Source organism: Dasypus novemcinctus, chromosome 27, assembly GCF_030445035.2.
Source record: "Dasypus novemcinctus isolate mDasNov1 chromosome 27, mDasNov1.1.hap2, whole genome shotgun sequence".
Lineage (NCBI taxonomy): Eukaryota > Metazoa > Chordata > Mammalia > Cingulata > Dasypodidae > Dasypus > Dasypus novemcinctus.
This window is the reverse complement of record NC_080699.1, coordinates 5,925,055-5,947,776: the sequence shown is the minus strand read 5'-3', so window position 1 is coordinate 5,947,776 and position 22,722 is coordinate 5,925,055. Positions and strand designations below refer to the sequence as shown.

Genomic DNA, 22,722 nt, shown 5'->3' with positions numbered 1-22,722 from the left:
GACAGCTTGACACGAGAGAAATGTGACTTCAGAGGGTGCTCAACAGTCTTTGCTGCGCTATGTGGAATGCAAGCATCTCATTCATCTGCCTCCAAACCATCAGCAAAAATCTGTATTAGTCACAACTGCTCTTGGAGTTAGAGTTGTCTTGTCTCTAACGTGACATTCGGTATGCATGTTATCGACATTTCAGGTTCTGTGGAGGACAAAGACAGAATCTATTTGTCAGAATTTAGAGTAATATTCTCCCTCTTAGGGGATAGTAAACCACACAAGGGCAAGTGGTATGTTGGTTTTGCTTTCTCTTACATCACCAGGACCTCACAAAATACCTGGCACATAGTAGGTGTGCAATGCACATTTGTGAACGCTTGAGGATATTACTTCCACCGTGGCAGTGTCGGGAGATGAAAACCTGATCACGTCCCTCATGCACTGCAAATCCGCCAAATTTTACCACTGCTTTATAACAGCATGCCTTCTAAGTATTTCATGAGCCCTTGCTCCTTTCCACTCTCAGCTCTTATGTCCTTGTTGTGAGTTATACCAAATAGCCAATTGCTCTTGTTATACTAAGCCAAGTCACACCCATTTACATCATGCCCTCTCTCCTTTATGATCGTGAACTTGATGCATCCTCAAGTCTCATTTCTTTACTTGACCTAAGGCCAAATTATCTTTGGAGTCCAATTTACACATCACCTCCTCCAGGAAGTGTTCTCTGATGTGTCACCTCGGTTAGGTGTTTCCATAGCAATTCCCTAAACATGACTATTTAGCTACCTTAGCACTGCATCATGATATTTGTCACTAACTTGTCAGCTCCTCAAGAGTTTTACACCTTTATCTGTTCTGCCTGTCACAGAACCCACCTGGTAATGGGTGTGAAATATTTACAGAACGAATAGATAACGTGTAGACAGTATAAATGTAAAAACACCTATCCTCATTATCGGGGTATTTGAATTTTATAAAAGTATTCAAACGGAGTTCCTTTTTACAAGCAAATGGGCTAAGCCTGTGAAAATGATCTGCCCGATGATCTGTGTTTCAGAATCGAGGCTGTGGCCAGATCGGGGCCCCTGCCACGGCTGCAGGAGCCGGCGCTGGGCAGAAGGCACCGGCTTCACACATTCGCAGCTGAGGACACTTGGAAATGCAGGAAGCGAAGCCCCAGCTTCTGGGAATGGGAGGGGGGAGCTCCGGGCTCCTTCTCAAGGCTTTCCCCCCAGCACGGGGCTCGGCGCCCCACAGAAGTGGTGACCGTGAGAGCGCGCCCCTCCTTGCCACCGTTTCAGCACCCAGCTCCCACCCTCTCCCTCCCCCTGCTCCCTGGGGTAAGTTATAAATAAACCATCCACAGGCCAGTGTCGACTCAGGCTTTGCTTTAGGGGAAACCAAGCTAAGACAACACATTTTGCAATAGAAAGTTTATTAAATCGCGTTTAGCTTGTACTGGAAAGAAGTTTGCTCATGCATATAGCCCCTCTTATTTTTAGAAAGACCTAAATTTTTTTTTTTTTTTTACAGAAATGTAAAAGCACAATGTTCTTGAAGCGATTTTTATAGCTAACTCTATGGTCACAGCAGATCAGACATAATTTTGATATTCCAGCCCCTGCAGGGGGGGCTTGTCAAGCTCGAAGCAACCCCGTTATAGTTACAATGCCTGCCTGCACCAAGAGCTCTGAACACCCAGTGGGAGTTCAGCTGACTGTGGTGCAGGAAAAAGACTCATCCACAATCATTCTATTTTTATTTTCAGAAGTGTGTAATAGTTGCCACCTACATGGGAAAATTCTCAGGAATATGCCATTCTTATAACCACGCTTTTCAATTACATTCTTTGAGGAGAGATGACATAATGAGAGGAAAGCGGTTCCTGACTTAAAAATGATTCCATGCTCTTCTGTGCCTCCCTTTGTTTTTGAGTTTCTTGCCTGCTTTTTCACACATTATCCTGATGTGACTTCTCTAACCACTCAATGAGCTCGGTAATTTTTCACAGTAGCTGTGGAAGTGGAATTGAACCTGAGAGTTAAGCCTGAGAAGCTGGGAGGTGGCAGCGGTTCCCACTGACGACGTGCGTAGAACCGGCCCCTCTGACGCAGGCCGGGCTTGGCGGGTGGTCTGCGCGTCAGGCTGTGCAGCCAGGTGAGGGCAGAGGGCGGGTATGCAAATGCCAGGCGAGAAGGCTGTGCCTTGCGGTACCACCATTCACCTGCAAAACCTTAACTATTCACAGAACGTTTATTCAAATTCTTAAGAGGCAAGCCCAGTTGGTCTTTTTTTGTTGTTGTTGTAGTTTATTTATTTATTTATTTACACTTTTTAAATTAAAATTAATAGATCACAAAGAACGTTACATTAAAAAACATAAAAAACATAAGAGGTTCCCATATACCCCACTCCCCACCCCCACCCCATCATTTTTGTAAATTGTATTTTTTTGAAGATATATACATCACAAAAAATGTTACATTAAAAAATATGAGGTTCCCCTATACCCCCATCCCCTCACCCCACTCTTTCCATGACCAACAACCTCCTCCATCATTGTGGCACACTCATCACACTCAGTGAACACATTTTGGAGCACTGCTGCACCACATAGATGATAGTTTACGCTGTAGTTCACACACTCCCCCAGTACATTCAGTGGGTTATGGCAGGATATGTAAAGTCAAGCATCTGACCCTGCAATATCATTTAGGAAAACTCAAAGTCCCAAAAATGCCCCCACATCACATCTCTTCTTCCCTCTCCCTGCCCTCAGCAACTATCGTGGTCACTTTCTCCACCTCAATGCTACAATTTCTTCTATTTCTAGTCACAATAGTTTTATAGTAGAATATCATCAGTAAGTCCACTCTAATTGATATTTTATTCCTCCATTCTGTGGACCCTGGGATGGTGATGTCCACTCCACCTCTGGATCAAGAGGGGGCTTAGATTCCACATGGATGATGGATGCAATTTCTCTGCTTGCAGTTGTTGGCACTCTTGATTCCCTGGTGTGGTGGTTGACCATCCTCACCTCCCTGTTAGCTGACCTGGGTAAGTCCAATGAACCAGAGAGTAGGAGTTGCAACTCTGCTGAGGCTCAGGGCCCAGTTGGCACAAGGGCAGTCCAGAGATTCAAGACCCCTGAATATGCACCATCCCTAGCACCAACCAAAGGTTCAGTAAAAGTGACAGAAGAGGCATGTGGAGGAAGGTCACATCTGTGTCCAGCTCTATCACACTCAGGAGCACAAATTCCATAGTAGGGCCCTCTGACATGGCACAGAACTCCAAATCCATCTGCCATGACCATATACCCTGTGGATCTCCGTAGCCTTCAGGAGAAAAAGCACCTAGGGTTGTACCTACTTTGGCTCTCTCTGGGGTCCTGCTGAGGTGTGCATAAGCGTGACCCCTCTGATGACCTCATGACTCTTTTTGAAGACTCTTAGCCTGCACAGGAGTGGGGAAGATTCTGGCATTCCCCTGGAACAGGTACTCCTTGTACAGCCTTCAGTCACCGTTGGGAGGGCCCCATTTCTTACCCCACCCTTAGTGACCTCTGGCTTCAGCGCTTCTTCAGAGTTCCACTGGGCACAGGGTCTTCAACCCTCTCCCAAGACCCCTTGAACTTTCTCCCAGGTTTCAGTTTTCTCTACCTGTTTAGTCCTTTAAGCCAAATCCTCTCTTTTTCTTCTAGAAATATATAAAACTGTCTCATCTGTTAGTGATGCCCTTCTTCACTGCCACCATTTGCACATGGCCACATTCTGGTGGGGTCTCAAAACGGGGACGGTCCCAGCCCGGTGGTACCTACTGCTCCACTTCCTATTCCACATCAAGTCCACTCTTCCTCATTGGCCTACTTACTTCGCTTGGCTTCTCTGATGCCGCACTCTAGCTTTTCTCCAGTTATCACTCTGGTTTACCCTTTGTATTCTTTTTTGGTAGGGTTATCACTGTGTACTACCCCAGTTAAATCGCATTTCTCAAGGCTTGGTCTCTTTCTGTTTCATACTCTTTCTATGGTCTACCTTAACCATACCAGTGGTTTTAATACCATCCACATTCTGATGACTTAGTTTATATCTCACTACTGTAATTCAAACTCTTAACATTTTTATAGCAGAATTTTAAAAGAAATTACATTCAAAGTATACCATAACCTTAGTTTCTTTAATGTTATTTTTGATTCAAAGTTTTCAGATATCATGAGAAACACGTCCAGTAACTGAAGCATACATATCTAGAAAAAGGCTTAACACATGGAATAGGATACTAGATAATTACACAGTAATAACTTGCAAATATCTATTGATTTTCTACTTTTATGATCAGCCTGTGAGAAAGTGTAGATTTGGTTGTATTTGTAGGTGAGAATGTCGAGTATATATAGCAGACAAAAGCAGGACACAAAAGGAGCACAGAAAAGGTAGAGGCAAACATAGGGATAAAAATATCTTCATCTTATGAAATAGGAAGTTGAGAATTATTTTTAAAGGTTAAGAGAACAGAAACTTAAAGACATTACCAGAGTTAGAAAGGTTAGCATCAAAAGAAATTAATATGTAAGAATAGAAGGAGGGCAGGAGAGAAGAAAATGTGTACTTCTATTGGGAATCAACAGTTCTCTAAACTTGATTAACCAAGAAGTACAGCTATTTGCTAGCACTATTTGAGAACCGCATGAATAAATAAAATGAGGTTAAAAGGTTGACTTTAGGGAGTGGACTTTAATGCGAGGGGTGGGGTGAATGGAAAGTATTTTTCCCATCAGTATTTATCCACTATTAGATGCATTCCATATGGATGTAAAAGATGAAGAACACTAAAGAGACAATAACCTTAGGTAATTTATAGACAGAATTTTGAGTTTCCTAACTTTGGTGCTAAAATCCGAAATAAGACTGTCACTGAATCATGTAATTGAAATTTAGCAGATGCTCCCACGTTTGTTGTGTTTTTTTTTAACTTGAATGTTAATTCTAAAATAATAGGTACCTTCAACCTTTTTATATTTGATTTTTAGAATCTTTCATATAGAACTGCTCAAAAATAAACATTTGTTGAAAAAATGGATGTTTATGAAGTTGTTAACAAGGGCGAGGCTGCAGGGGATTCTATTAACACGATGACTAATAAATGTGTATTACTTTACTGGTGCCATATTGATTATAAGAGGAATGCTGATTAATAGTGTAATAATCTGAAAAAGTCAGAGGGGATAAAAAACCAAGGCCAGGGATGGAGGCATTGGTTCTAAGGAGGAAAGAGCAGCTCTATTGACTAGGTTGGGGGAAGAGTAGTGTGGGAAGACTATTATATAGTTTTGACTTTCTTTTGTTAGGGAGATGATGAGGGAGCTGCAGTTTTATAGCTTATACATTTTTTGTGAGGTGGTGGTTGTGGGGCAAAGATAACCTTTGACAGAGGTGCAGATTAACTATCCATAGGAACTCAGCGACACTGAGTGGCACCGATGCACTTGAAAGGGGTGCTCGTGAATGTATTGTTGCTGTAACTTTCTCATCTAGCTCTCAGATTCCCAAGGCAGTCACAGAGCAAGAGGTAGCTGAGTTCCCAGGGACTGGGGTTTTGCCCCACAGGAGCATTAGACAGAGGGGCAAGGGAGTTTAAATATGGCAAAAGATTATTCTTGAAATGTTTGTCCATTTTGTTCAAATGTTTGACCATAGAAGGTAGAAGGTAAACCTGGGCCACAAAATGTAAGAAGCATGAGAGACTGCTACACATGAGTGCTGGTCACTTCTAAAGGTGGTACAATCAATATTTTGGATTCTGCCTTATACATGTGCTCCTCTCCCTTGTGAGAATCAGTGCAATGTGTGGGAAGAGTTCTGCTGTATGAGAAGAAGACAGAGTCCTCCTTGAACTAAGGCACTACCCAAAGGTAAGACACTACTACATAAACAAACTGTGTAATCCAACTGACCACTGGCCAGAAGCAAAACGCTATTTCAGACCAGGAGGGTTTAAATTCCTACAGAATTAATAAGAAAACACTCATATTTTTATGGAAATAGCTTATGGAGAATCACCTCAATTCCAAGCTTATAGTTAGACAAATTGCAAAATGCATATTGGTTTTTCTTTATTCTTCTCACTCTATTGACATTTCTTACATAATCTTCAAGTTGGCATAATGCACACACTCATAACTCCACCTGTAGTGATGGGATAGGCAATGATGTCTTAAATATCTTTCTCTAGCCCAGGCCTGCCTTACAGATATTAGCTGCATGTAATGCCTGCGGCATATTCCCACATTGATTTTCCATGGACACTATCTGATCATACACGAAACTAAACTCATCATGTTCACTCACCCCTCATTCTTTCTGTACTCCTGTATTTTCTCTCCTCGTGAAGAGACTCATCACCCTTTCAAGAAAATATGCCAAAGCCTTGAAATTGTTTTATATGCTAACTTCCTCCTCCAGGGCCCCAGATTTAATTAACCATCAAATCCTCGTAATTCTACCTTAATATCCCAATCATGTTCCCTATTCCCCTGTGCTATTACCACTGTCTTCACTGAGTCCCTCCTCACTTTTTGGCTGGTTAATTTGAGAAGCTCCAGAATTGGTCTTCCCACTTCCATTCTTGCTTCTCTCCAATTCTTCCATGTCGTTCCTGAGCTTTGCGACCTTGGCAGGTCCCTTGACCTCTCTAACACTAGATTCCTCATCTTTAAAGTGGAGACGACATTTGTACTTTCTACCTCATGGCTTTTTTTTTTTTTTAACTGTAATGTAATGAACTATAAACTCCAAATACATAAAATGAGAAACCAATTCATAAGTCAAACCCTGTGATTCAGATTTTGGCCATATATGTCAGAAACATATATATTCTAATAACAAGCAGATGAAAGAATAGAGTTAAAACACAATTTAAAAAAAACTTCACAATCAATCAACATTCTCAATCTCACTTCTTAATAATGCCTTCATTGATTTTTTATTGCATGGCAGAGCAAGCCACATATCATATATCAACTGGAATATAGCACTTGACTTCTTAATGCAATGCTTAACTCTGAATGTCTATAACTACAAATGAGGTGTTTAAATCTGAAGATACTTTAGATAGATGACAATATGTATAATTATAGAATCATCGCTTCTGCCTGAATTGCACTTAAAAGTTAAAGTTCCAACTGCTCCTGTTATTGGAAAAGTAATAATAACAATTAAAGCTATACCATGAAATATTAGAAGCTGAACATTCAATTTGAAGGCAGCTAAAATAAAAATGTAATGAAAAGTGAACGCATAAATGCTTGCATGTCATACACATATGCTATATAGAGCCACTAAAGAGCAAAGAACAGAACTGTGGAGTCTTCATTACAGCTCGAGTCTCACTCCCATTTTGCCATTAAAGTAGCCTTATGGTGACTATTTCTCATCCATGGATCACCGTCCAAAATGAAAACTTTTATTCTAAGGTATGCATAATCTCAGACCAAAAATGTAGCTTTCCAAATACTGCAGTTGCCTTTTGCTTTTCTTTGAACTGGTTCAAATGCTTCGAAACATGGATGCATTTTAATTGTACCCATGTGAGGTGTGTGGCCACTTGAGCCTGGGCACGCAACTTACCGTCATTCCGTAGCGTGAGCGGCGTCGGCGGGCTCAGGACTCGCGCGTTGGTCACTGTGTTTTTCACCAGGCAGATATAGCTGCCGACATCTGACGTTTGGACTTTAGAAATGTAAAGGTTGCCTGTCTCCTGGGAAATGAAGCGCCGGCTGTCTTCCGCCACAAAGGAGGGGAACTCGTTAAATATCCAGCTATAGATGATCTCTGAAAATACCAAAAAAAAAGATGAAAGATTGTTTCACTGACACACACAGCTCAAACAACAAAGCCTTTACTAAATGTTAGATCTATTGCAAGTCCAGATACCTATGTCGTGTAGCATTTAAAAGATAACGTTGCAAGGGTTATGATTCATAACGATTACAGGAAGATCTGAAATATTTCTTACAGATACTTAGCCTTCGTTCATTCATTCAACTGCAATGTGTTTATATGCTTGGCAATACAATAGCACTAAAAATAAAAACACAAGAGAGCCAATTTCCAATTCTCCAAGAAAAGTCTAATGAGCAATTTTTACCCAAACCTTTGAAACAATATGGAATAATGAGATAGACATATACACTCTCTTGTAATGTAGGCATGGCATGGGGCATGCAAGAATTTTGTTGGCCAAAAAGTTTCCTGGAGTAGGTGACACCTGAGTTAGATTGATTTATTCATTTATTCAAGAAGTATTGGTTGACAGTCACTTAGCCCAGGCATTGTTCTAAGATTAAAAAAAAAAAAAAGTCTGTGCTCTTATGGAGCTTTCATTTTCATGGGAAGAAACAGAATTACACAAACAAATAAGTACATGCCAACTGGTGACAAATTCCTGAAGAAAATTAAAGTATGGTAACAGCTAGAATGTGACAGGATGAGAGGAATATATGGATTTACATTTTCAAAGATCTCTCTGACTGCTGGATAGAGAAGAGAGAGTAAGAAGATAAAGGAGTAGTGGAAAGCAGGGAGGATAATGTGCAGGAATCTAAGAAGCTATTTTCAAAATAGCCATGATAGCTGCAAATGGTTTGCACTGGGATGGGAGTGGTGGTGGCAGTAGTGGTGAAATGGTAATGAGAAGATATTAACTCAAGGTGTATATCAAGGGTAAGACAAATAATTCAGGAACACCCTTAGAGCTCCCTTAGGTGATTGAGATGGCACAGGAAGTTCAGAAGAAAAAAATACATGAAGTATTGGAAAAAATACATGGAAAAGGCTGGTTTAAGGAGAAAGACAATTGGCTCACTTTCAGGGCATTTTGAGTGTGGGGCATGTGACAAATCCGGTAAGGAGGTCCAGCAGGCAGCAGTAGAGCTGTGTGGCAGGCAGGAAAGGAAATCTGCCGTGAAGGTTAAATTTGGTAGTTGTCCATATAATGGTAAAATTGAATCCACAAAAGTCAATGAAATTAATAGGTAGATTAGGTACAATGAGAAGATAGTTCTCCGGGAAGCATAAACATCTAAATAAGGATAAAAGAAAAGACTTAAAGACTAGGTAGGGGAAATTGTTGGAGAGATTCAAGAGGAATGGAGAAAGGGCAAGTCACAGCAGCCAAGTGGCTTGATTATTTGAAGGCTAAATAATGCCAAAGAAGGCAAAAGGCCCAGTAAGATTGGTAATTAGAAAATCACTAGATGGCAACTTTATTAGATGGATGGGACCAAACCCAGAATTAATTGAGTGAATGGAAGCTGAGGAAGTAGAGGGAATGCCAGTGGCATTCAAATTTCCTTTGATGTTAGAATTACCCATGTTATGGTTGAAAATATAGATTCTAGGTATCCACCTCCCCTGATTTAGTAGGACAAGTTATCTGAGTGAGCGGTTAAACAGCTCAACAGGTGGTTCTAATACTCAGTGAGGCCTGGAAAGCTCTGCTACAGGCATTCTTTCTTTATTAAGACCTAGCAGGGGTTGTTAAAATAAGTTCCTGGCTCTCAATCTGTTCTTTTCCCATGGGAGGCCCAGCGCTTGGTCAGCTTTTTTGGATATGCTTGAAGATTGTCCACCCATATGGAAAGTCAGTGAAACTAATTTCAAAACTTTACATGGGGATCAGTCAAGTTTGAATAGAAAATCCCCAAATCTATCATCACTACTATTTAATCGTTCATCTGAACTGAATCTAAAGCCAACACAATGTGTCAATAAAGGAACATTGTTACTAAACATCTGCTGAGGATGTTGTCATAGGCTAACTCCTGAGATGGACCAGAAGCAGTTTCACAGACAGCAGCTTAGGCAGGTGCATCCAATAAATCAACCGATGACTATCGCAGCTGTTATTCCTTCTGTCCAAACTCGTCCCCAGCCTCAGGTTTACTGCTATCTGTGCTTAGGTTCTTTAGACAACCATTGACCTAACTTGGCTATTTGGAGACCACTTAAACTGAACAAGTACTCAATCTCTTCCTGGTTCACTTTTTTTCACTCATAAAATGGGAATGCTATTACCGACAACATATGACTTCAAATGAGAGAATATAGGGAAGAACTTGATACTTAATTAGCATTAATAAAATATGGGAAAAATTCTGTGTTTCCCTCTCCCTTCCCTTAGCTATAGAAAGTTAGGCACACCTAACTTTCTATAGAAATATAGAAATACAGAAATATAGAAGGAGCACCTTCTATATTGTTCCATTTAAATACTTTGAAAACATTTAAAAGCATAAAAAACACTAGAATAAATACAGGTGTTTAAATATTATTTGATCTCTCTTCCAAGGAGGATTTCAATGATGAGTTGAATGTTTATTCTAAGCAAAATTTAGCCAATTTTTATTACTTTTACTGTATATATTATAGTTATAGTGTATGACTGAGAATTTTGCAATGTTACACTAATATATTTCATTAGCTCATAAATACACATATACCATAACACACAAATATTTTAACAAATATTTTACAAAACAAACTATTAAGTGTACAATTACCCACTTGCAAATTTTTAGTCCACTTGACATTTTATTAAGAATTTATTAATAACATCCATGCAGTTTTATTCAAAGGAAGCCCATAGATTATATTTGAAATACTTCAGTATTCAGAAATACTACTCATACTACCCAACTATACTCTAAATTCAAGGACTTCTCACATTTAACGACATCCTTCTAGTTATTAAAATGGAAGTTTCATTTGTGGTTCATATAGCACTCACAGAGATTTTAATACCTTTGCCATTTCTTTTAGAGCAGATTTTCTGGAGTTTTCTCAATTTTTTGGTTTGTATTACTTAAAATTATAGGGAGAATAAAGTAATGATCAATTAAATTGTAGGCTACCATTCTTTGAAATATTTCTGTTACATTGTTATTATTTGTTGAATCAATATTTTGTAAAATGTTTTCAGAATAAGTAAAAGGAATTTACAGAAAATTGGCATTTTTCAGTTTTTACAGATAAATGAATATTTGGGGACTCAAAATGCTTATTCAGATCTTTAAGGTTTCAGTTTCACATAGGAAAGCATTTCATGATTCCAACAGGGGTAGAGTGTAGATATGGTAACACAATAGAAAAGCATGTTGACATGATTTTAGATTGGACATTCCACCAGTGCCAAAAATGAAAATATTGAACTGAACTAAAGATCTTTACTTTTAAGACCAGTGTTTACTTTTTCCTATGAGGCTTTTCCATTTTCTACTAGCATTTATTTAGTAACTTTTTCAAACTTTGCTGCACTATCAAACAACAATGCTATCAAACAACAAGCATATCAGCTATATTTCAGTACAATGTCATACTCTGAAGATTATAAAATAATTCAGGAAGATAGTAAACTGTGACTCTGGTGTCATAGGCGTGGATTCTTACACTGCTCTGTATCATACCAACTGTGCCTGGCCCTTAGAAATAATTTAATACATGTTAACTTATTAAATATCAACTTTGAAAACTATTTTTAATTTTAAGAGCATATTGAGAGACTAGTTGGTCAACTGTGATTTTTACGTTTTCTAATATTCCTTTTTAATCATATATTTAGCTAAGACAAAAATGTTTTAGAAGGCCTTGGGATGACTCTTCAGTAAGCACCCCGTCTCAGCCAGCAGGACTGCTCTTTGAGATATCCACAGAGAATGCTTTACATTTGCTTATAGGAAGAGGCCCACTTGGGATCAAGTTTTATATTTAATTTCACCAGTGCACTTTCATACTATGGTAATATTTATTTCGCCTACAAACCATGTGCCGCGTAGGTGTGAGGTTCTGGCATCCCACAGGAGATTTTTGTGACTTCCCTCCTTAGTCAATGAGGGTCATTCCAGGTCACCGTCAGCACAGCCCACTGGAGGCTTGTCTTGATGGGAAACTTGCTGTTCTGACTCCCCCCTCAAGCAGGTTCAATTCAGCGTCTGTCACAGCATGAACATTCTCTTGGCTCCTAGACTTTCAGGCCTATTTCCATGGCAAATAATTATTCCACTTTGCTGCCAAGATCTCACCAGAATTAATGCCAGGAATTTAGTATTAATTCCTATTTTAGTTCCTATGTGTTTTTGATACTGGGACATTTCCTTCACTTTCTTATAAGCTCAGCTCTATACTGAAATTTTCATTGCCCGTTTTGACTCACCATTTCTAAATTTTATTGGTGAGAGAAGTTCCAAGGTGGTTTTATCTATTACCCAGATTGAATGTCTGGGTTTTATGCTTTTTGCATTGCAGACTTTCAATACAATTGCTGCAATTGATTCTGTAAGATCTTCCCTTTTCTCCCCTGACAAATAAGTTGATTACTTAAATGATGTATTTCCACATCTACAGGGTATAAAAACAGAAGTTCTAATACTGACAACGAAGCTTGTTTTTCAGAGCAGCAGTGCCATTAACTAAAAAAGTACCAGAAAGGGGGGCCTGCATCTACACACTTGAAAACAGTTTCAATGAGTAATCATATGCAATTCAATTTCGGCATTCCTTAATGGAACTACAAGTTGGGAAACAACCATCCTTCTTTCTAAGACTGGGTGCTTACATCAGAGGATTTGCGTCCAAGGATTTGGAGCCAGTGCAATGGACACAGCATTTGAGTCTGTTACAGATTCAATTAATGATGCAGATTTACAAGGCACCCCAGTTTTTTTATCCTTGGCAGTTATAAAAAAGAAAATTTAAATATCGGAAACTTCTCTATTTTTATGAAATGCTCTAGTTTATGATTTACGGCAAAATTTTTCATTAACATATTAACAGGCCATGATTACCAAAATTCCTGATCTTATTATCTTCTGGTTATTTCTGTAATCTGTCTGAAAACTATAATTGCAATTTGTTCTTTATATTATAAGAATATAATCTTTCAGTTTATATTTTAAGTTTTATATTTATAATTTGATATATGTTGGATTTATTTTTACTGAATTCTTAGTGTACATGTCATAAGCATTTTAATATTTACTAATGATATTTATTTTCACAATTCCATTATCCATTGTGATTCATCCCCTACTTTTTTGATGAACTAGTTGAAGTGAAGATATATGAATATGGGAGCTTTAAGCTACTGGCAGAAGCAAGAAGTCTTTAAAAATCAGCACTACAATTTTCTTTTTAGAATGTTTATAGCTGATGCTACCATATTGGATTTTTAAAAAAATTAAAGACATCACAAAAGAAATGGCACAGGATATTAATGTTAATTATCCATTGTTACTGGGTTTAACAGGGGTCCTACCTGAAATTAGAAAAATTTTTTATATTGCTTGTTTCTTATGTCCATTATGATAGACAATGCCACTATTAGCCATATCAAGTAGTCTTGAAAAAGCAGAGACTAAACTGACAATGTGCTTGGCATGTCATTGACACAATAAATATCTGATAAAGTAGGAAATATGCTAAAATACCTATCAAAATTTTAAGAACAAGTGAATTTATTCACATGTTATGCTTCACTTCAAATTTTTAAGACCTATATCATCTTTTTAGACTTTGAAAATATGAGTCAAAGATCATTTTGGCAAAGATCATGTTTGCAGTTGGGATAAATACAGACACTGAGAAATATGTAAGCCATTTTAAGAACCTGTAATGTACTGTCAATGAGCAAGAAAAGAGAAACGGTCAATTTTACAAAGGTATTATGAAGTCTTTTTGTGACTTACTCTATTGGGTAAGTTGGATGGAATCTTTTAGGTTGAAGGATCATGAAATTTTAAGAGAGCCAACCTTTCTCGCAGGTTAACAGCCCTTTTAGACAGTTATTTGGTCTCTGCTTGGACATGTTCACTGACCCTTTGTTAAAGAAGCTGATGTAGGAGCTCAAGTTTTTAGAGGGATCATGTATAAAGATCATGCTTTTGTTTGGGGCTGCTAGATTTGGGATGGGGTCTGAGATCAAGGCAAGTGGGAATAAATTAACAAGTGCTTAGTGATAAATTACTATATACCAAGTATGGCTTAGGGTATTATGGGGATGGAAGGTGGGGCTGGGAAAAGAACCAACTTGAGAATTCACTACAAGAAAGAGGCTCTACACAACTTTTTTCTTTTAGTTCTCTCTCACACACACATCATAAGGCAGGGTTGTGAATAAGATCATGGACTTTGGAAGCAGAAAGCAGAGTTTCAGAGCCGGCTGACCAACCTACCCCCTAAATTATATTAACTTCACTAAGTCTTTTCATCTGTAAAGGAGAGTTGAGGAATGTTAAAAAGAGAGTTGAGTATGTTAAACATGGAAAGTTAGTACTCTAGAACTAAATGTAGTTATTATTATCATAATCTTCTTCTTCAATATCATCTTCAACATCAACAGTTTAAAGCTCAGACAAGTGAAGACACAAGTGCAAAATTATATCTAATTAGTGTCAAAGGAGAAATGCAAACGTCTGCCTCCCTCTATGCCTCTATTTTATCATTCCATTATACCACTTCAGTTATTGTATCCTAATCTTTCTGAACCTCAGTTTCAGTGACCATCAACTATATTACATGGTTGTGCTAAGGTTTCTGTGAGTCACTCGTTGGACTAAGAGTGTCCAACATTCAGCACAGCTCTGGAAGGACAGCTACTTGCTCAAGATAAACGACTTAGTGACTTAGCAGGATTTGGTACAATGCAGATTGACCTTGTACCTTGTACAATTAGATTTAATTTCTGCAAGTGTCAAAAGTTTCACCTGTAAAAAACAGCCAGAGGCAACAATCCAATAAAATAAAGTTATCTGACTTTTGGTTAATGCTGAAAGAATCAAGCTATTTTTTAAAGGTGTGAAGAAGGCGAGAAAGAACGTTTTTCATATATTTTAAAAATGAAATTAACTTAATACAGAGACAGGCTACATTATTTCAGTTATCTTGGTTGAACAAAACAAAATACTAATTCTTTTTTAAAGTTTTTGAGACATGTATTTTCATTAGGTTTGTAACCTAAAGTCAAAAGAAACAGAGTCCTGCTTCAAAATTATGTCACCAAGACAAAATAACATTTTATGTGCATACAATTCAAAACACCTTCAGCAAAACAGAAGATAAAGAAAAGATTATTTACAACAAAAAATAGCAGTAAACTGGCATTCTCTTAGACCCACAACTCAGCTCTGAGCTGGTGAACTCCAAGTTCTGTAGCTCAAGCGATTACACCAGCTGGGTGACAGCAGCTATTTTTATTTTCTCTGTGGAAGGCTTCACACTATGGAGGACTTTTTATTCCAGGAGCCCTGTGTCTAAATATAAAGGTCACTGCTAACCCTTTTCAAAATGCAACCTAAATTTCTTGCATCGCTAAGTGGTTTTAAAGTTATTTTTATTGAATCATAAGCTCCATCAAATCAGGGACCAGTATTTAGTCAAGAATGTGCAATATGAGTGGCACAAATTCAACTTAGGGTCTGAACTTTGCACGAAAGCATCCACATTTGTCTTCACACAGGTTCACTGGTAAAGCCCACAGATCTCAGCTCTTAGTCAACAAGAGAACGTTTCTGTCCTAGAATCTTGCCAGGGATAATGGCCTTGATGTGATGATCAAAACTATTAATATTATGAAGAGCTTTGTGTAAAGGAAAGGTATTTGTGGGGAATTACATGCCTGTGTAGCCCATCCATTATATAAAACTGAGTTAATTGAAAATGCTATCCTTGACTTAAAACAGGACATTGGAGCGCTCCATAGAAACAGCAGTAACAGTAGTGAACTTTTATCGTTTTAGGTTGGAGTCCTGGAAGCAGAGTCTGAGAAGACGATTCTTTCACAAGTGACTTATGGAGGCAGTGCTCCCAGAAGAGGGGAAGCAGGATAAGGTAAGGGGAAGAGGAAGCTACCGCGGACCCCGTAGATGAGCGTAGGGCCCCTGTGGGGTCTGGAGCACCAACGGCGCGCAGAGCTGGGCCCCCTCGGAGGGAAAGGGGGCTCCTAAGAGTCGGGCACTGGCTACCTCTGGAAAAGGAGAAGGATGCGCCTGGTGGCGCAGAGGAGCGCGAACAGCCCCGCGTCTCAGGAACGCAGGTGCCCCGCTGGCTGAGAGCCGAGCTCCCGCACAGTGCAAGGCGCGTCCTCACCCCTGAGCTCCTCCTCCGCTGGGATTTGCAGAGCTCCCCAAATATCAACCATGAGACGCCCCAGAGATAGCGTCCAAATTGACTAGAATTGGCTGGAATCAACAGAAATCCACAAGAGGGTGGTGCTTGATGAGTAGAAGGAATTAATCCTGGATAATACACCAACGGGAGGAAAATGGAAAGCTTGGTTAGCAAAATCAAGTTTTCACATGTTCCTGTTTTATTTAATAAATTATGACTTTCCAAGGAATATTTGTATATAGCTAAAATAATTTAGTTGTAATTTAGTTCTGAATTAAAGGCAAAAAATATTCAAATATTCAAAAAATTAATAACAGTCAACATTTTTTATTGACAATGTGATTGTTAAAATATATCTTTAACTCTTTAATTACATGTTATGCAAATTTTATAGTGTAAATTTGAAGATTTATTGCAGGAAAAATATTAACAGAAAAAGTATGAGTTTTAGGCAGGTGAGTCACAAAGACTGATGTCCTCTAGAGTTGTGATTTGCCCAAACTTTACATGTTAAATGTGGAGCTCTGGTTGCCTACAGGTTACTTTTATCATATAGGGGGAGTCGAGAATCTTCAGGTAAGATAAATTATCATAACAAGCTTCCCTGCCCCCAACTTCTTCTTGAACTGAATATAATTTTTCACAAATATTCTTTGGGCTTTCACGGCTTAACTAATGTTCATTAATCCCTCATGCAAATCTTTAATGAAGGTAATTTATTTGTCACATTTCCACGCACCACATAGAAATAGTGGAATTGTCTATTTATCAAGAGGCTCTGAAATGGTTTATTTTCTGCTCTGGGGGTTTGTCCTAATGGCTCACTTGCTTCAGAAAAAAAATCCCAATCATAAAACACCTATTTATCTCTGTTGATATATAGTCACTGCAATAAATCTTCAAATAGCTTTAATGTTTGGCCAAACCTCACTTTAGTTGATTTCTTGGAAAAAGTATAAAAGTTTGTTTGAGTTATAACGGAAATGGTATATGAACTATTTATAATTTATTCTAATTTTTCAAGGGAATTCCTTAAGAATCAGATGTGTTTTAATTTTTACAATTATTTTTGTATCTTTCTGTTCAAGGGGTTAATAGAAAATTATCAAATTATCAAAATATTTGGATGAAATAGACATTATGAAGGAGTCCTGTACTAATTAGTAGATTTGAGCAATTAAATAAAACATTTAAAAGAATGACTTAAAATAAACGGATATATTTAAATTATTTCAGTTGCCATTATGTTGAACCCAATATCTATTGCCTATCAGAGGTGTGCTTCATGCAAATGCTATGGAAATAAAAGGTTTGAAAGGAATCCCAAGTCAATTTTCCATTTCCCCCCTTTATTCATTTATTTGCGTAGAAATTTTTCAGACTAGTTTCCTAAACTGATTTCCCTCAGCCAGTTCCCATACTGCCTTAACCTCTAGCATTTTTTCTAAAAACAGGGTACAGAAGGGATTTACTTAACAGCCTACCTTGTTTCAGATTTCTTTGTTGAGCATCAATTGCTCGGGCATGTTTTGTGTATTCTCCACAAGTATGGGTTCTGGGATGAATTTTCTCCCCTAATTCTTTGCTCCAAGTTTGTTGGTTAGTGAGTAATTCTGGTGATTGACTCAGGGATATTTTCCAGAATCACAAGACTTCTAGGAACTACAGTAGCAGAAATGAAAATACTACAATTTTCTTGGAACATAGGAAGGTTCAACAGTGTTATAGTTTTAGAAAGAAGAGATTGTATGTCTGTAAGAATTACTGTAGATTTCAAGAATACAAACTATTTGGTAAATGGATACATTTATGTAAGAACTGCTAATTCAGGTGCTGACTTTTAAGGTGGAAAGAAGGGATTCTGATTTATAGGAATCATCCAAAGTAACTGTGACTTCATGCAAATTACTTAAATGGAATCAAAGATATTAGGATATATCATATCAGAGAATGGACAGACTGGGAAGACAATGTTTTTAATGCTGTTTTAATGTTGTTTGTTTTTAGTTTGTTTTTGTAGCTTTTTCTCTTTACTTTTTTCTTTGTGTGTGTGTTACTTATCCTTGTTTGTAGAGGAAGGAAAAGCTTAAAACATCCGTGATAGTAGCATGAATCCTACTATAGTAGAGTGAAATGAAGAGGAGCCCTAACTTCGCAGCCCTTTCTTCCAGCTGGGACCTCTGCACGGCCTAGTGCAGGCACTGAGGCACACGGGGCTCACCTGAGCGAGCACGTGCCTGGGAGTGAGGAATACGGTCCTGTGGGGAAACATGGACATTCTAGCAATGCCAAGTGGTGTTTGGATCTTTGCCCCACCACCTAGCAGCTTTGCAGTCTTTAGCGAGTTACTTAGCCTCTTCCTGTCCATTTCCTTATCTTTAAAATGACCTCAAAACACCTATCTCAGAATTGTGGGAGAATTTTCAGGCAAAATGTTAACATAACAGTAATATATCAAGTACTCAAAAATAATCATTATCTAAAATACTGAAAAATATGTCTAGATGCACACATATGTATGCATATCATTTTAAAACTGTGCTTACCCTCTATGCAGAATCAACTTACTGGTTACCCTGAAAAAGCACATAAAACATTTCCTTATTTAAGAATACATTCTTGCCTAAGAGGGGTATTTGACTTTGCATACCAGGAATATACCCACATGCTGTGCATTCTTGATAGGGTGATTTCCAAAACTACCATCTCCTAGAATGTTACTTACCTCGATGAGAATGCATCCCCCCTCCTTCTGCCCAGCTGTAGCTGTACAACAAGCCAAGTGCAGGTTTTGTCTTCTGATGTAGCCTTCAGGAGCCTCCTTAACTTACATCAGCCTTTCTTTACTGAAATTCTGTAGCACGGATCAATACTTTCTGTCCCATTATGCTTGGGACGTTGCAAATTTGCACCAGTTTTGCCATCAAGGTTATTAACAGTGCACCCTTTTACTCTCAGAACTATTCCGGGTTGCCTACTAAATAAATGACATGGTCTCCCTTCTCATCACCCACAAACGCTCCTCTGGCCTGGCATTGACCATGCTCTCGTTGTTCTATTTCCTGTGTAGATTCATTACCTTCCCTACCAGATTACGTAGTCATCTGAACTAGGGGCTGCGTCATATGCTCATTGCACAAATGTGCCATCCACTTTAAAAGCAAAGTGATTTAGGTTAACTTCTTAGAATTTTACAAAGAACGTGATTTATTACCAGAGATAGTTGGAATGTCTTGAATTGCTCCATAGTATTATGGGTGTGTTACTCTAGAGGGCCGAGGCAGCGCCAACTCACCACAGTGTTGGGAAAGCAGTCTAGAAACCCCGTTCTGAAGGTGAGTGGGATGAGGGCACAGTGTTCCGTTGCTTCTTTAGCTACATGAGATGGCCTCCTCTTCATCCTAGTTCTTTCCCTGGATACCGTCTCTGAGCTTTCTCTTCCAATTCGACCGCTGTCTTTCATCTCTTCAGTCCAGCCAAGCCACATTGACTTTCCCCTGTTGTTGTTTCACTGTAGGGTGGATGAGGTCATTTTTCCCTGAGCCTAAAATATTCCTTCCCAGATACTTGCATGGCTCATGACCTCACTTTTTTCAGGTGTCAGTTCAAAAAGCATCTCTGGGAGTTCGATTGACCCTGGCCACCTCACCTAAAACAGCACTATCAGTATTCCATATACGTACACTTTTAACAAATGAAACCTTCACACTGGTTGCCTCCAGCACTCAACTGCCCTTCTGGAGGGCAGGATCCTTATCTACTTCATTCACCACTGCAACCCTCAGTATCATGAAAAGTGGGAAGCACAGATAAATGATGGTTGAATGAATAAGAGAATGAACACACAGTGAAAATCTTTCCTATGTCAGAATAAATTTTTTAGAAATTAAGATGTTGAGTAAACTTTTCTTCTTTATAATAAATGAAATACTTAAAATGGTTTATACAGAAGTTTTTCCAGACCCCCTAGGAATGTATGTGCTATGTTATATATAGATAGATAGATATGTTACAATAAGGACATGAAACTTGAACAAATAAAACATTTTAGCCACTTGTCTGGGTTTTATAGAGCTTTAGGCCAATTAGAATGGCATAAAGCAAATAGATTTTACACGGGCAACAATATGATTATTAGTTGCTTTCACAAATGTTGTTTGAAGTGGAAGAGAGAAGAGTTTGAAATAATGAATAAGGAGAATCTATAAGCACATATCTAAATTATACTTAATTCTAGAATACTGATTCAATGTTTGAGGTGCATAATTGTTCATAAAAACCATGTCATGCTTGCTTGGGATTCATTAGTTCTTTTGCTGTTAATATCAAAATTTGGGGCTTTTGCTGTCTTGTACCATTTTTGCATTATTACTTTTAACTCACCCTGAGCATTTACTTTAATTACAAAGAAATAGCATCAAATGGATGCTTTACTCTAACTTGGAAAAAGTGTGTACTTTCCAGTGGTAGATCTTTGCTGTAGAGTGGCAACAACACAGCGTTGATTTTATTACCTCCCTAATAAGGTTTTCATATAGGATTGCCACAGTTTTAAAACACAGCATGATAGCTGTCTTTACAAGTGGCTGCCAAATATATCCTACACCAAAATTTCCATCAGTGTTTGCATCAGGGGGACAAAATGAAAATGCATATGCAGAACATGACCAAGGAGAGATTAATACTGTTGACATTGCTATAATACTTGCCTCAATGAAAACTTTTTGATTAGATGGTGTAGTAGTATCTTTATGAGAACACTAGGATGCTGGCCTATCTGGGGCCATTCAAATTTTAATAATAACGCTGAAATATCACACTCCTCTCTGCTCATCCCCCATGCCTTTCTTATCTAATTTTACTTTAGTCAAATCAATTTTCATTAGTTTGCTCAGTATTTTCATTTCTGAGTGTAATACACTCCAGTAACACTGATATTTAGAGGCTCCAAGAACTAAAAAGTAACAACTGTATGTTTATCGATGATTTAAAAAATATTATTTTAATGCAATAAGCTTCCTATGATCTAGACCAAAGTTTCTCAGAATTGGCATCATTGAAATTTTGGGCTGGATCATTCTTTGTTGTGAAGGCCAGCCTGTGCATGGGTGGTCAGCCTGTGCGTGGCAGGTGTTCAGCCAGTGCATGGGTGGTCAGCCTGTGCAGGGGTGTTCAGCCTGTGCGTGGCGGGTGTTCGGCCTGTGCAGGGGTGTTCGGCCTGTGCGTGGCGGGTGTTCAGCAGCATCCTGGCCTCCAGCCACTAGATGCCAGCACCATCATTGCTCTATTCCCCAGTGGTAACAACCAAAAATATCTCCAGACATTTCTAAATGTCCCCTGGGAGGAAACTCACCCCTGGTAGGGAATCACTGATACTGAATAATTCAGAGATGTTATATTCTGGTTAACCAACTGTTTAGATTATTTGGTGATCATTACATTTCTTTATATTTCATTTTTGAAAATAATTAGATAAATACATAGATGAAAGCTAGATGCTTTAATTTCACTTTTCATTTTATCTTTAAGGTCAGGAAAGCAGATCTCTTCCAGTATTTTAGTTCCACAGTATACAAAGCAGACACTCTATAGTTTGAGGAATTAAATTGAACTAGAACCTACTCATATTTACAGTAGAAAGCCATAATAAGCATTATTTGACTTTGCTTGAGCAAATCAAAATATATCTTAATATTTCGACTGTGTTATGGAGCTTATTTTTACTAATTATCAGTTAATTAAAAGTTTGTCAAAGATGGGTTTGAATACATATTGACACAATGCCACAACACAGGGACTCTCTAATTGTCATCTTTCTCTTTCTCATATAATAGAGTATAAGGTGTAGAAAAAAGCTCAGATATGTAAGCTTTCCAATAGCTGGATTCTAGATAAATAATTCACCTCACAACCATATAGATTTATAAGTAAAATTCTGAAAAATGAAATTATTCATTTAATTTACTTCTCTTTTCACAATCACTTTGAGGTTACTTTTTAAATCAGATTTTTTAAAGACCAAAATACGTATTTCCAGAGATTTTTTTGGTTGTATTAAAAACAGAGCCCATATAAACTAATACAAGGTAATGGAAACAAAATGCAAATTTATTGTAGACATAGTATAGGAGGAAAACAATGTGCATGAGTATTTAAGGCACTTGGGGTCTGAGCTAAATAGAGAAGAAATTGGTTTCTTACATTGCTTGAGAAACTTTCAGATTATCAAATCACTGTTTTAAGGCATTCTACAGACATGACTTAAAAGCATCAATAGTGTTTTCATATTTTTAGAATTCAGGCACTAGTCCAGAAACCCTGGATGGTGGGTAGAGCAGTTCAGGGTAGTATAATCTGCTCTGGGGAAGGCTACGCCAAGCTCAGTGTTTACGAAGAATAACAAACTGTAAGAATGCAAAATCTAGAAACTAACACCAAGGAGATACTAATTCAAATATCAAGCAGACCACTGCATTATTTCAGTTAGTTTTCTGGCTTTTAATTCTTCAACCCTGCCTTCATCACTTAATCTGTACACACCTCTAGACAAGGTACTGAATGT

At 38.2% G+C, this 22,722-nt stretch overlaps 1 protein-coding gene across 2 annotated transcripts in view; it reads right to left on the bottom strand.

The window, feature by feature from the left end:
* CNTN5 (contactin 5) overlaps positions 1-22,722 on the bottom strand; it is a 1,236,361-nt gene that overhangs the window by 352,327 nt on the left and 861,312 nt on the right. For both annotated transcript variants that reach the window (XM_058289033.2, XM_058289032.1), the window contains exon 8: positions 7,629-7,832. In XM_058289033.2, the coding sequence (XP_058145016.1) occupies positions 7,629-7,832 (204 nt within the window). The remainder of the gene's footprint in view (positions 1-7,628; positions 7,833-22,722) is intronic.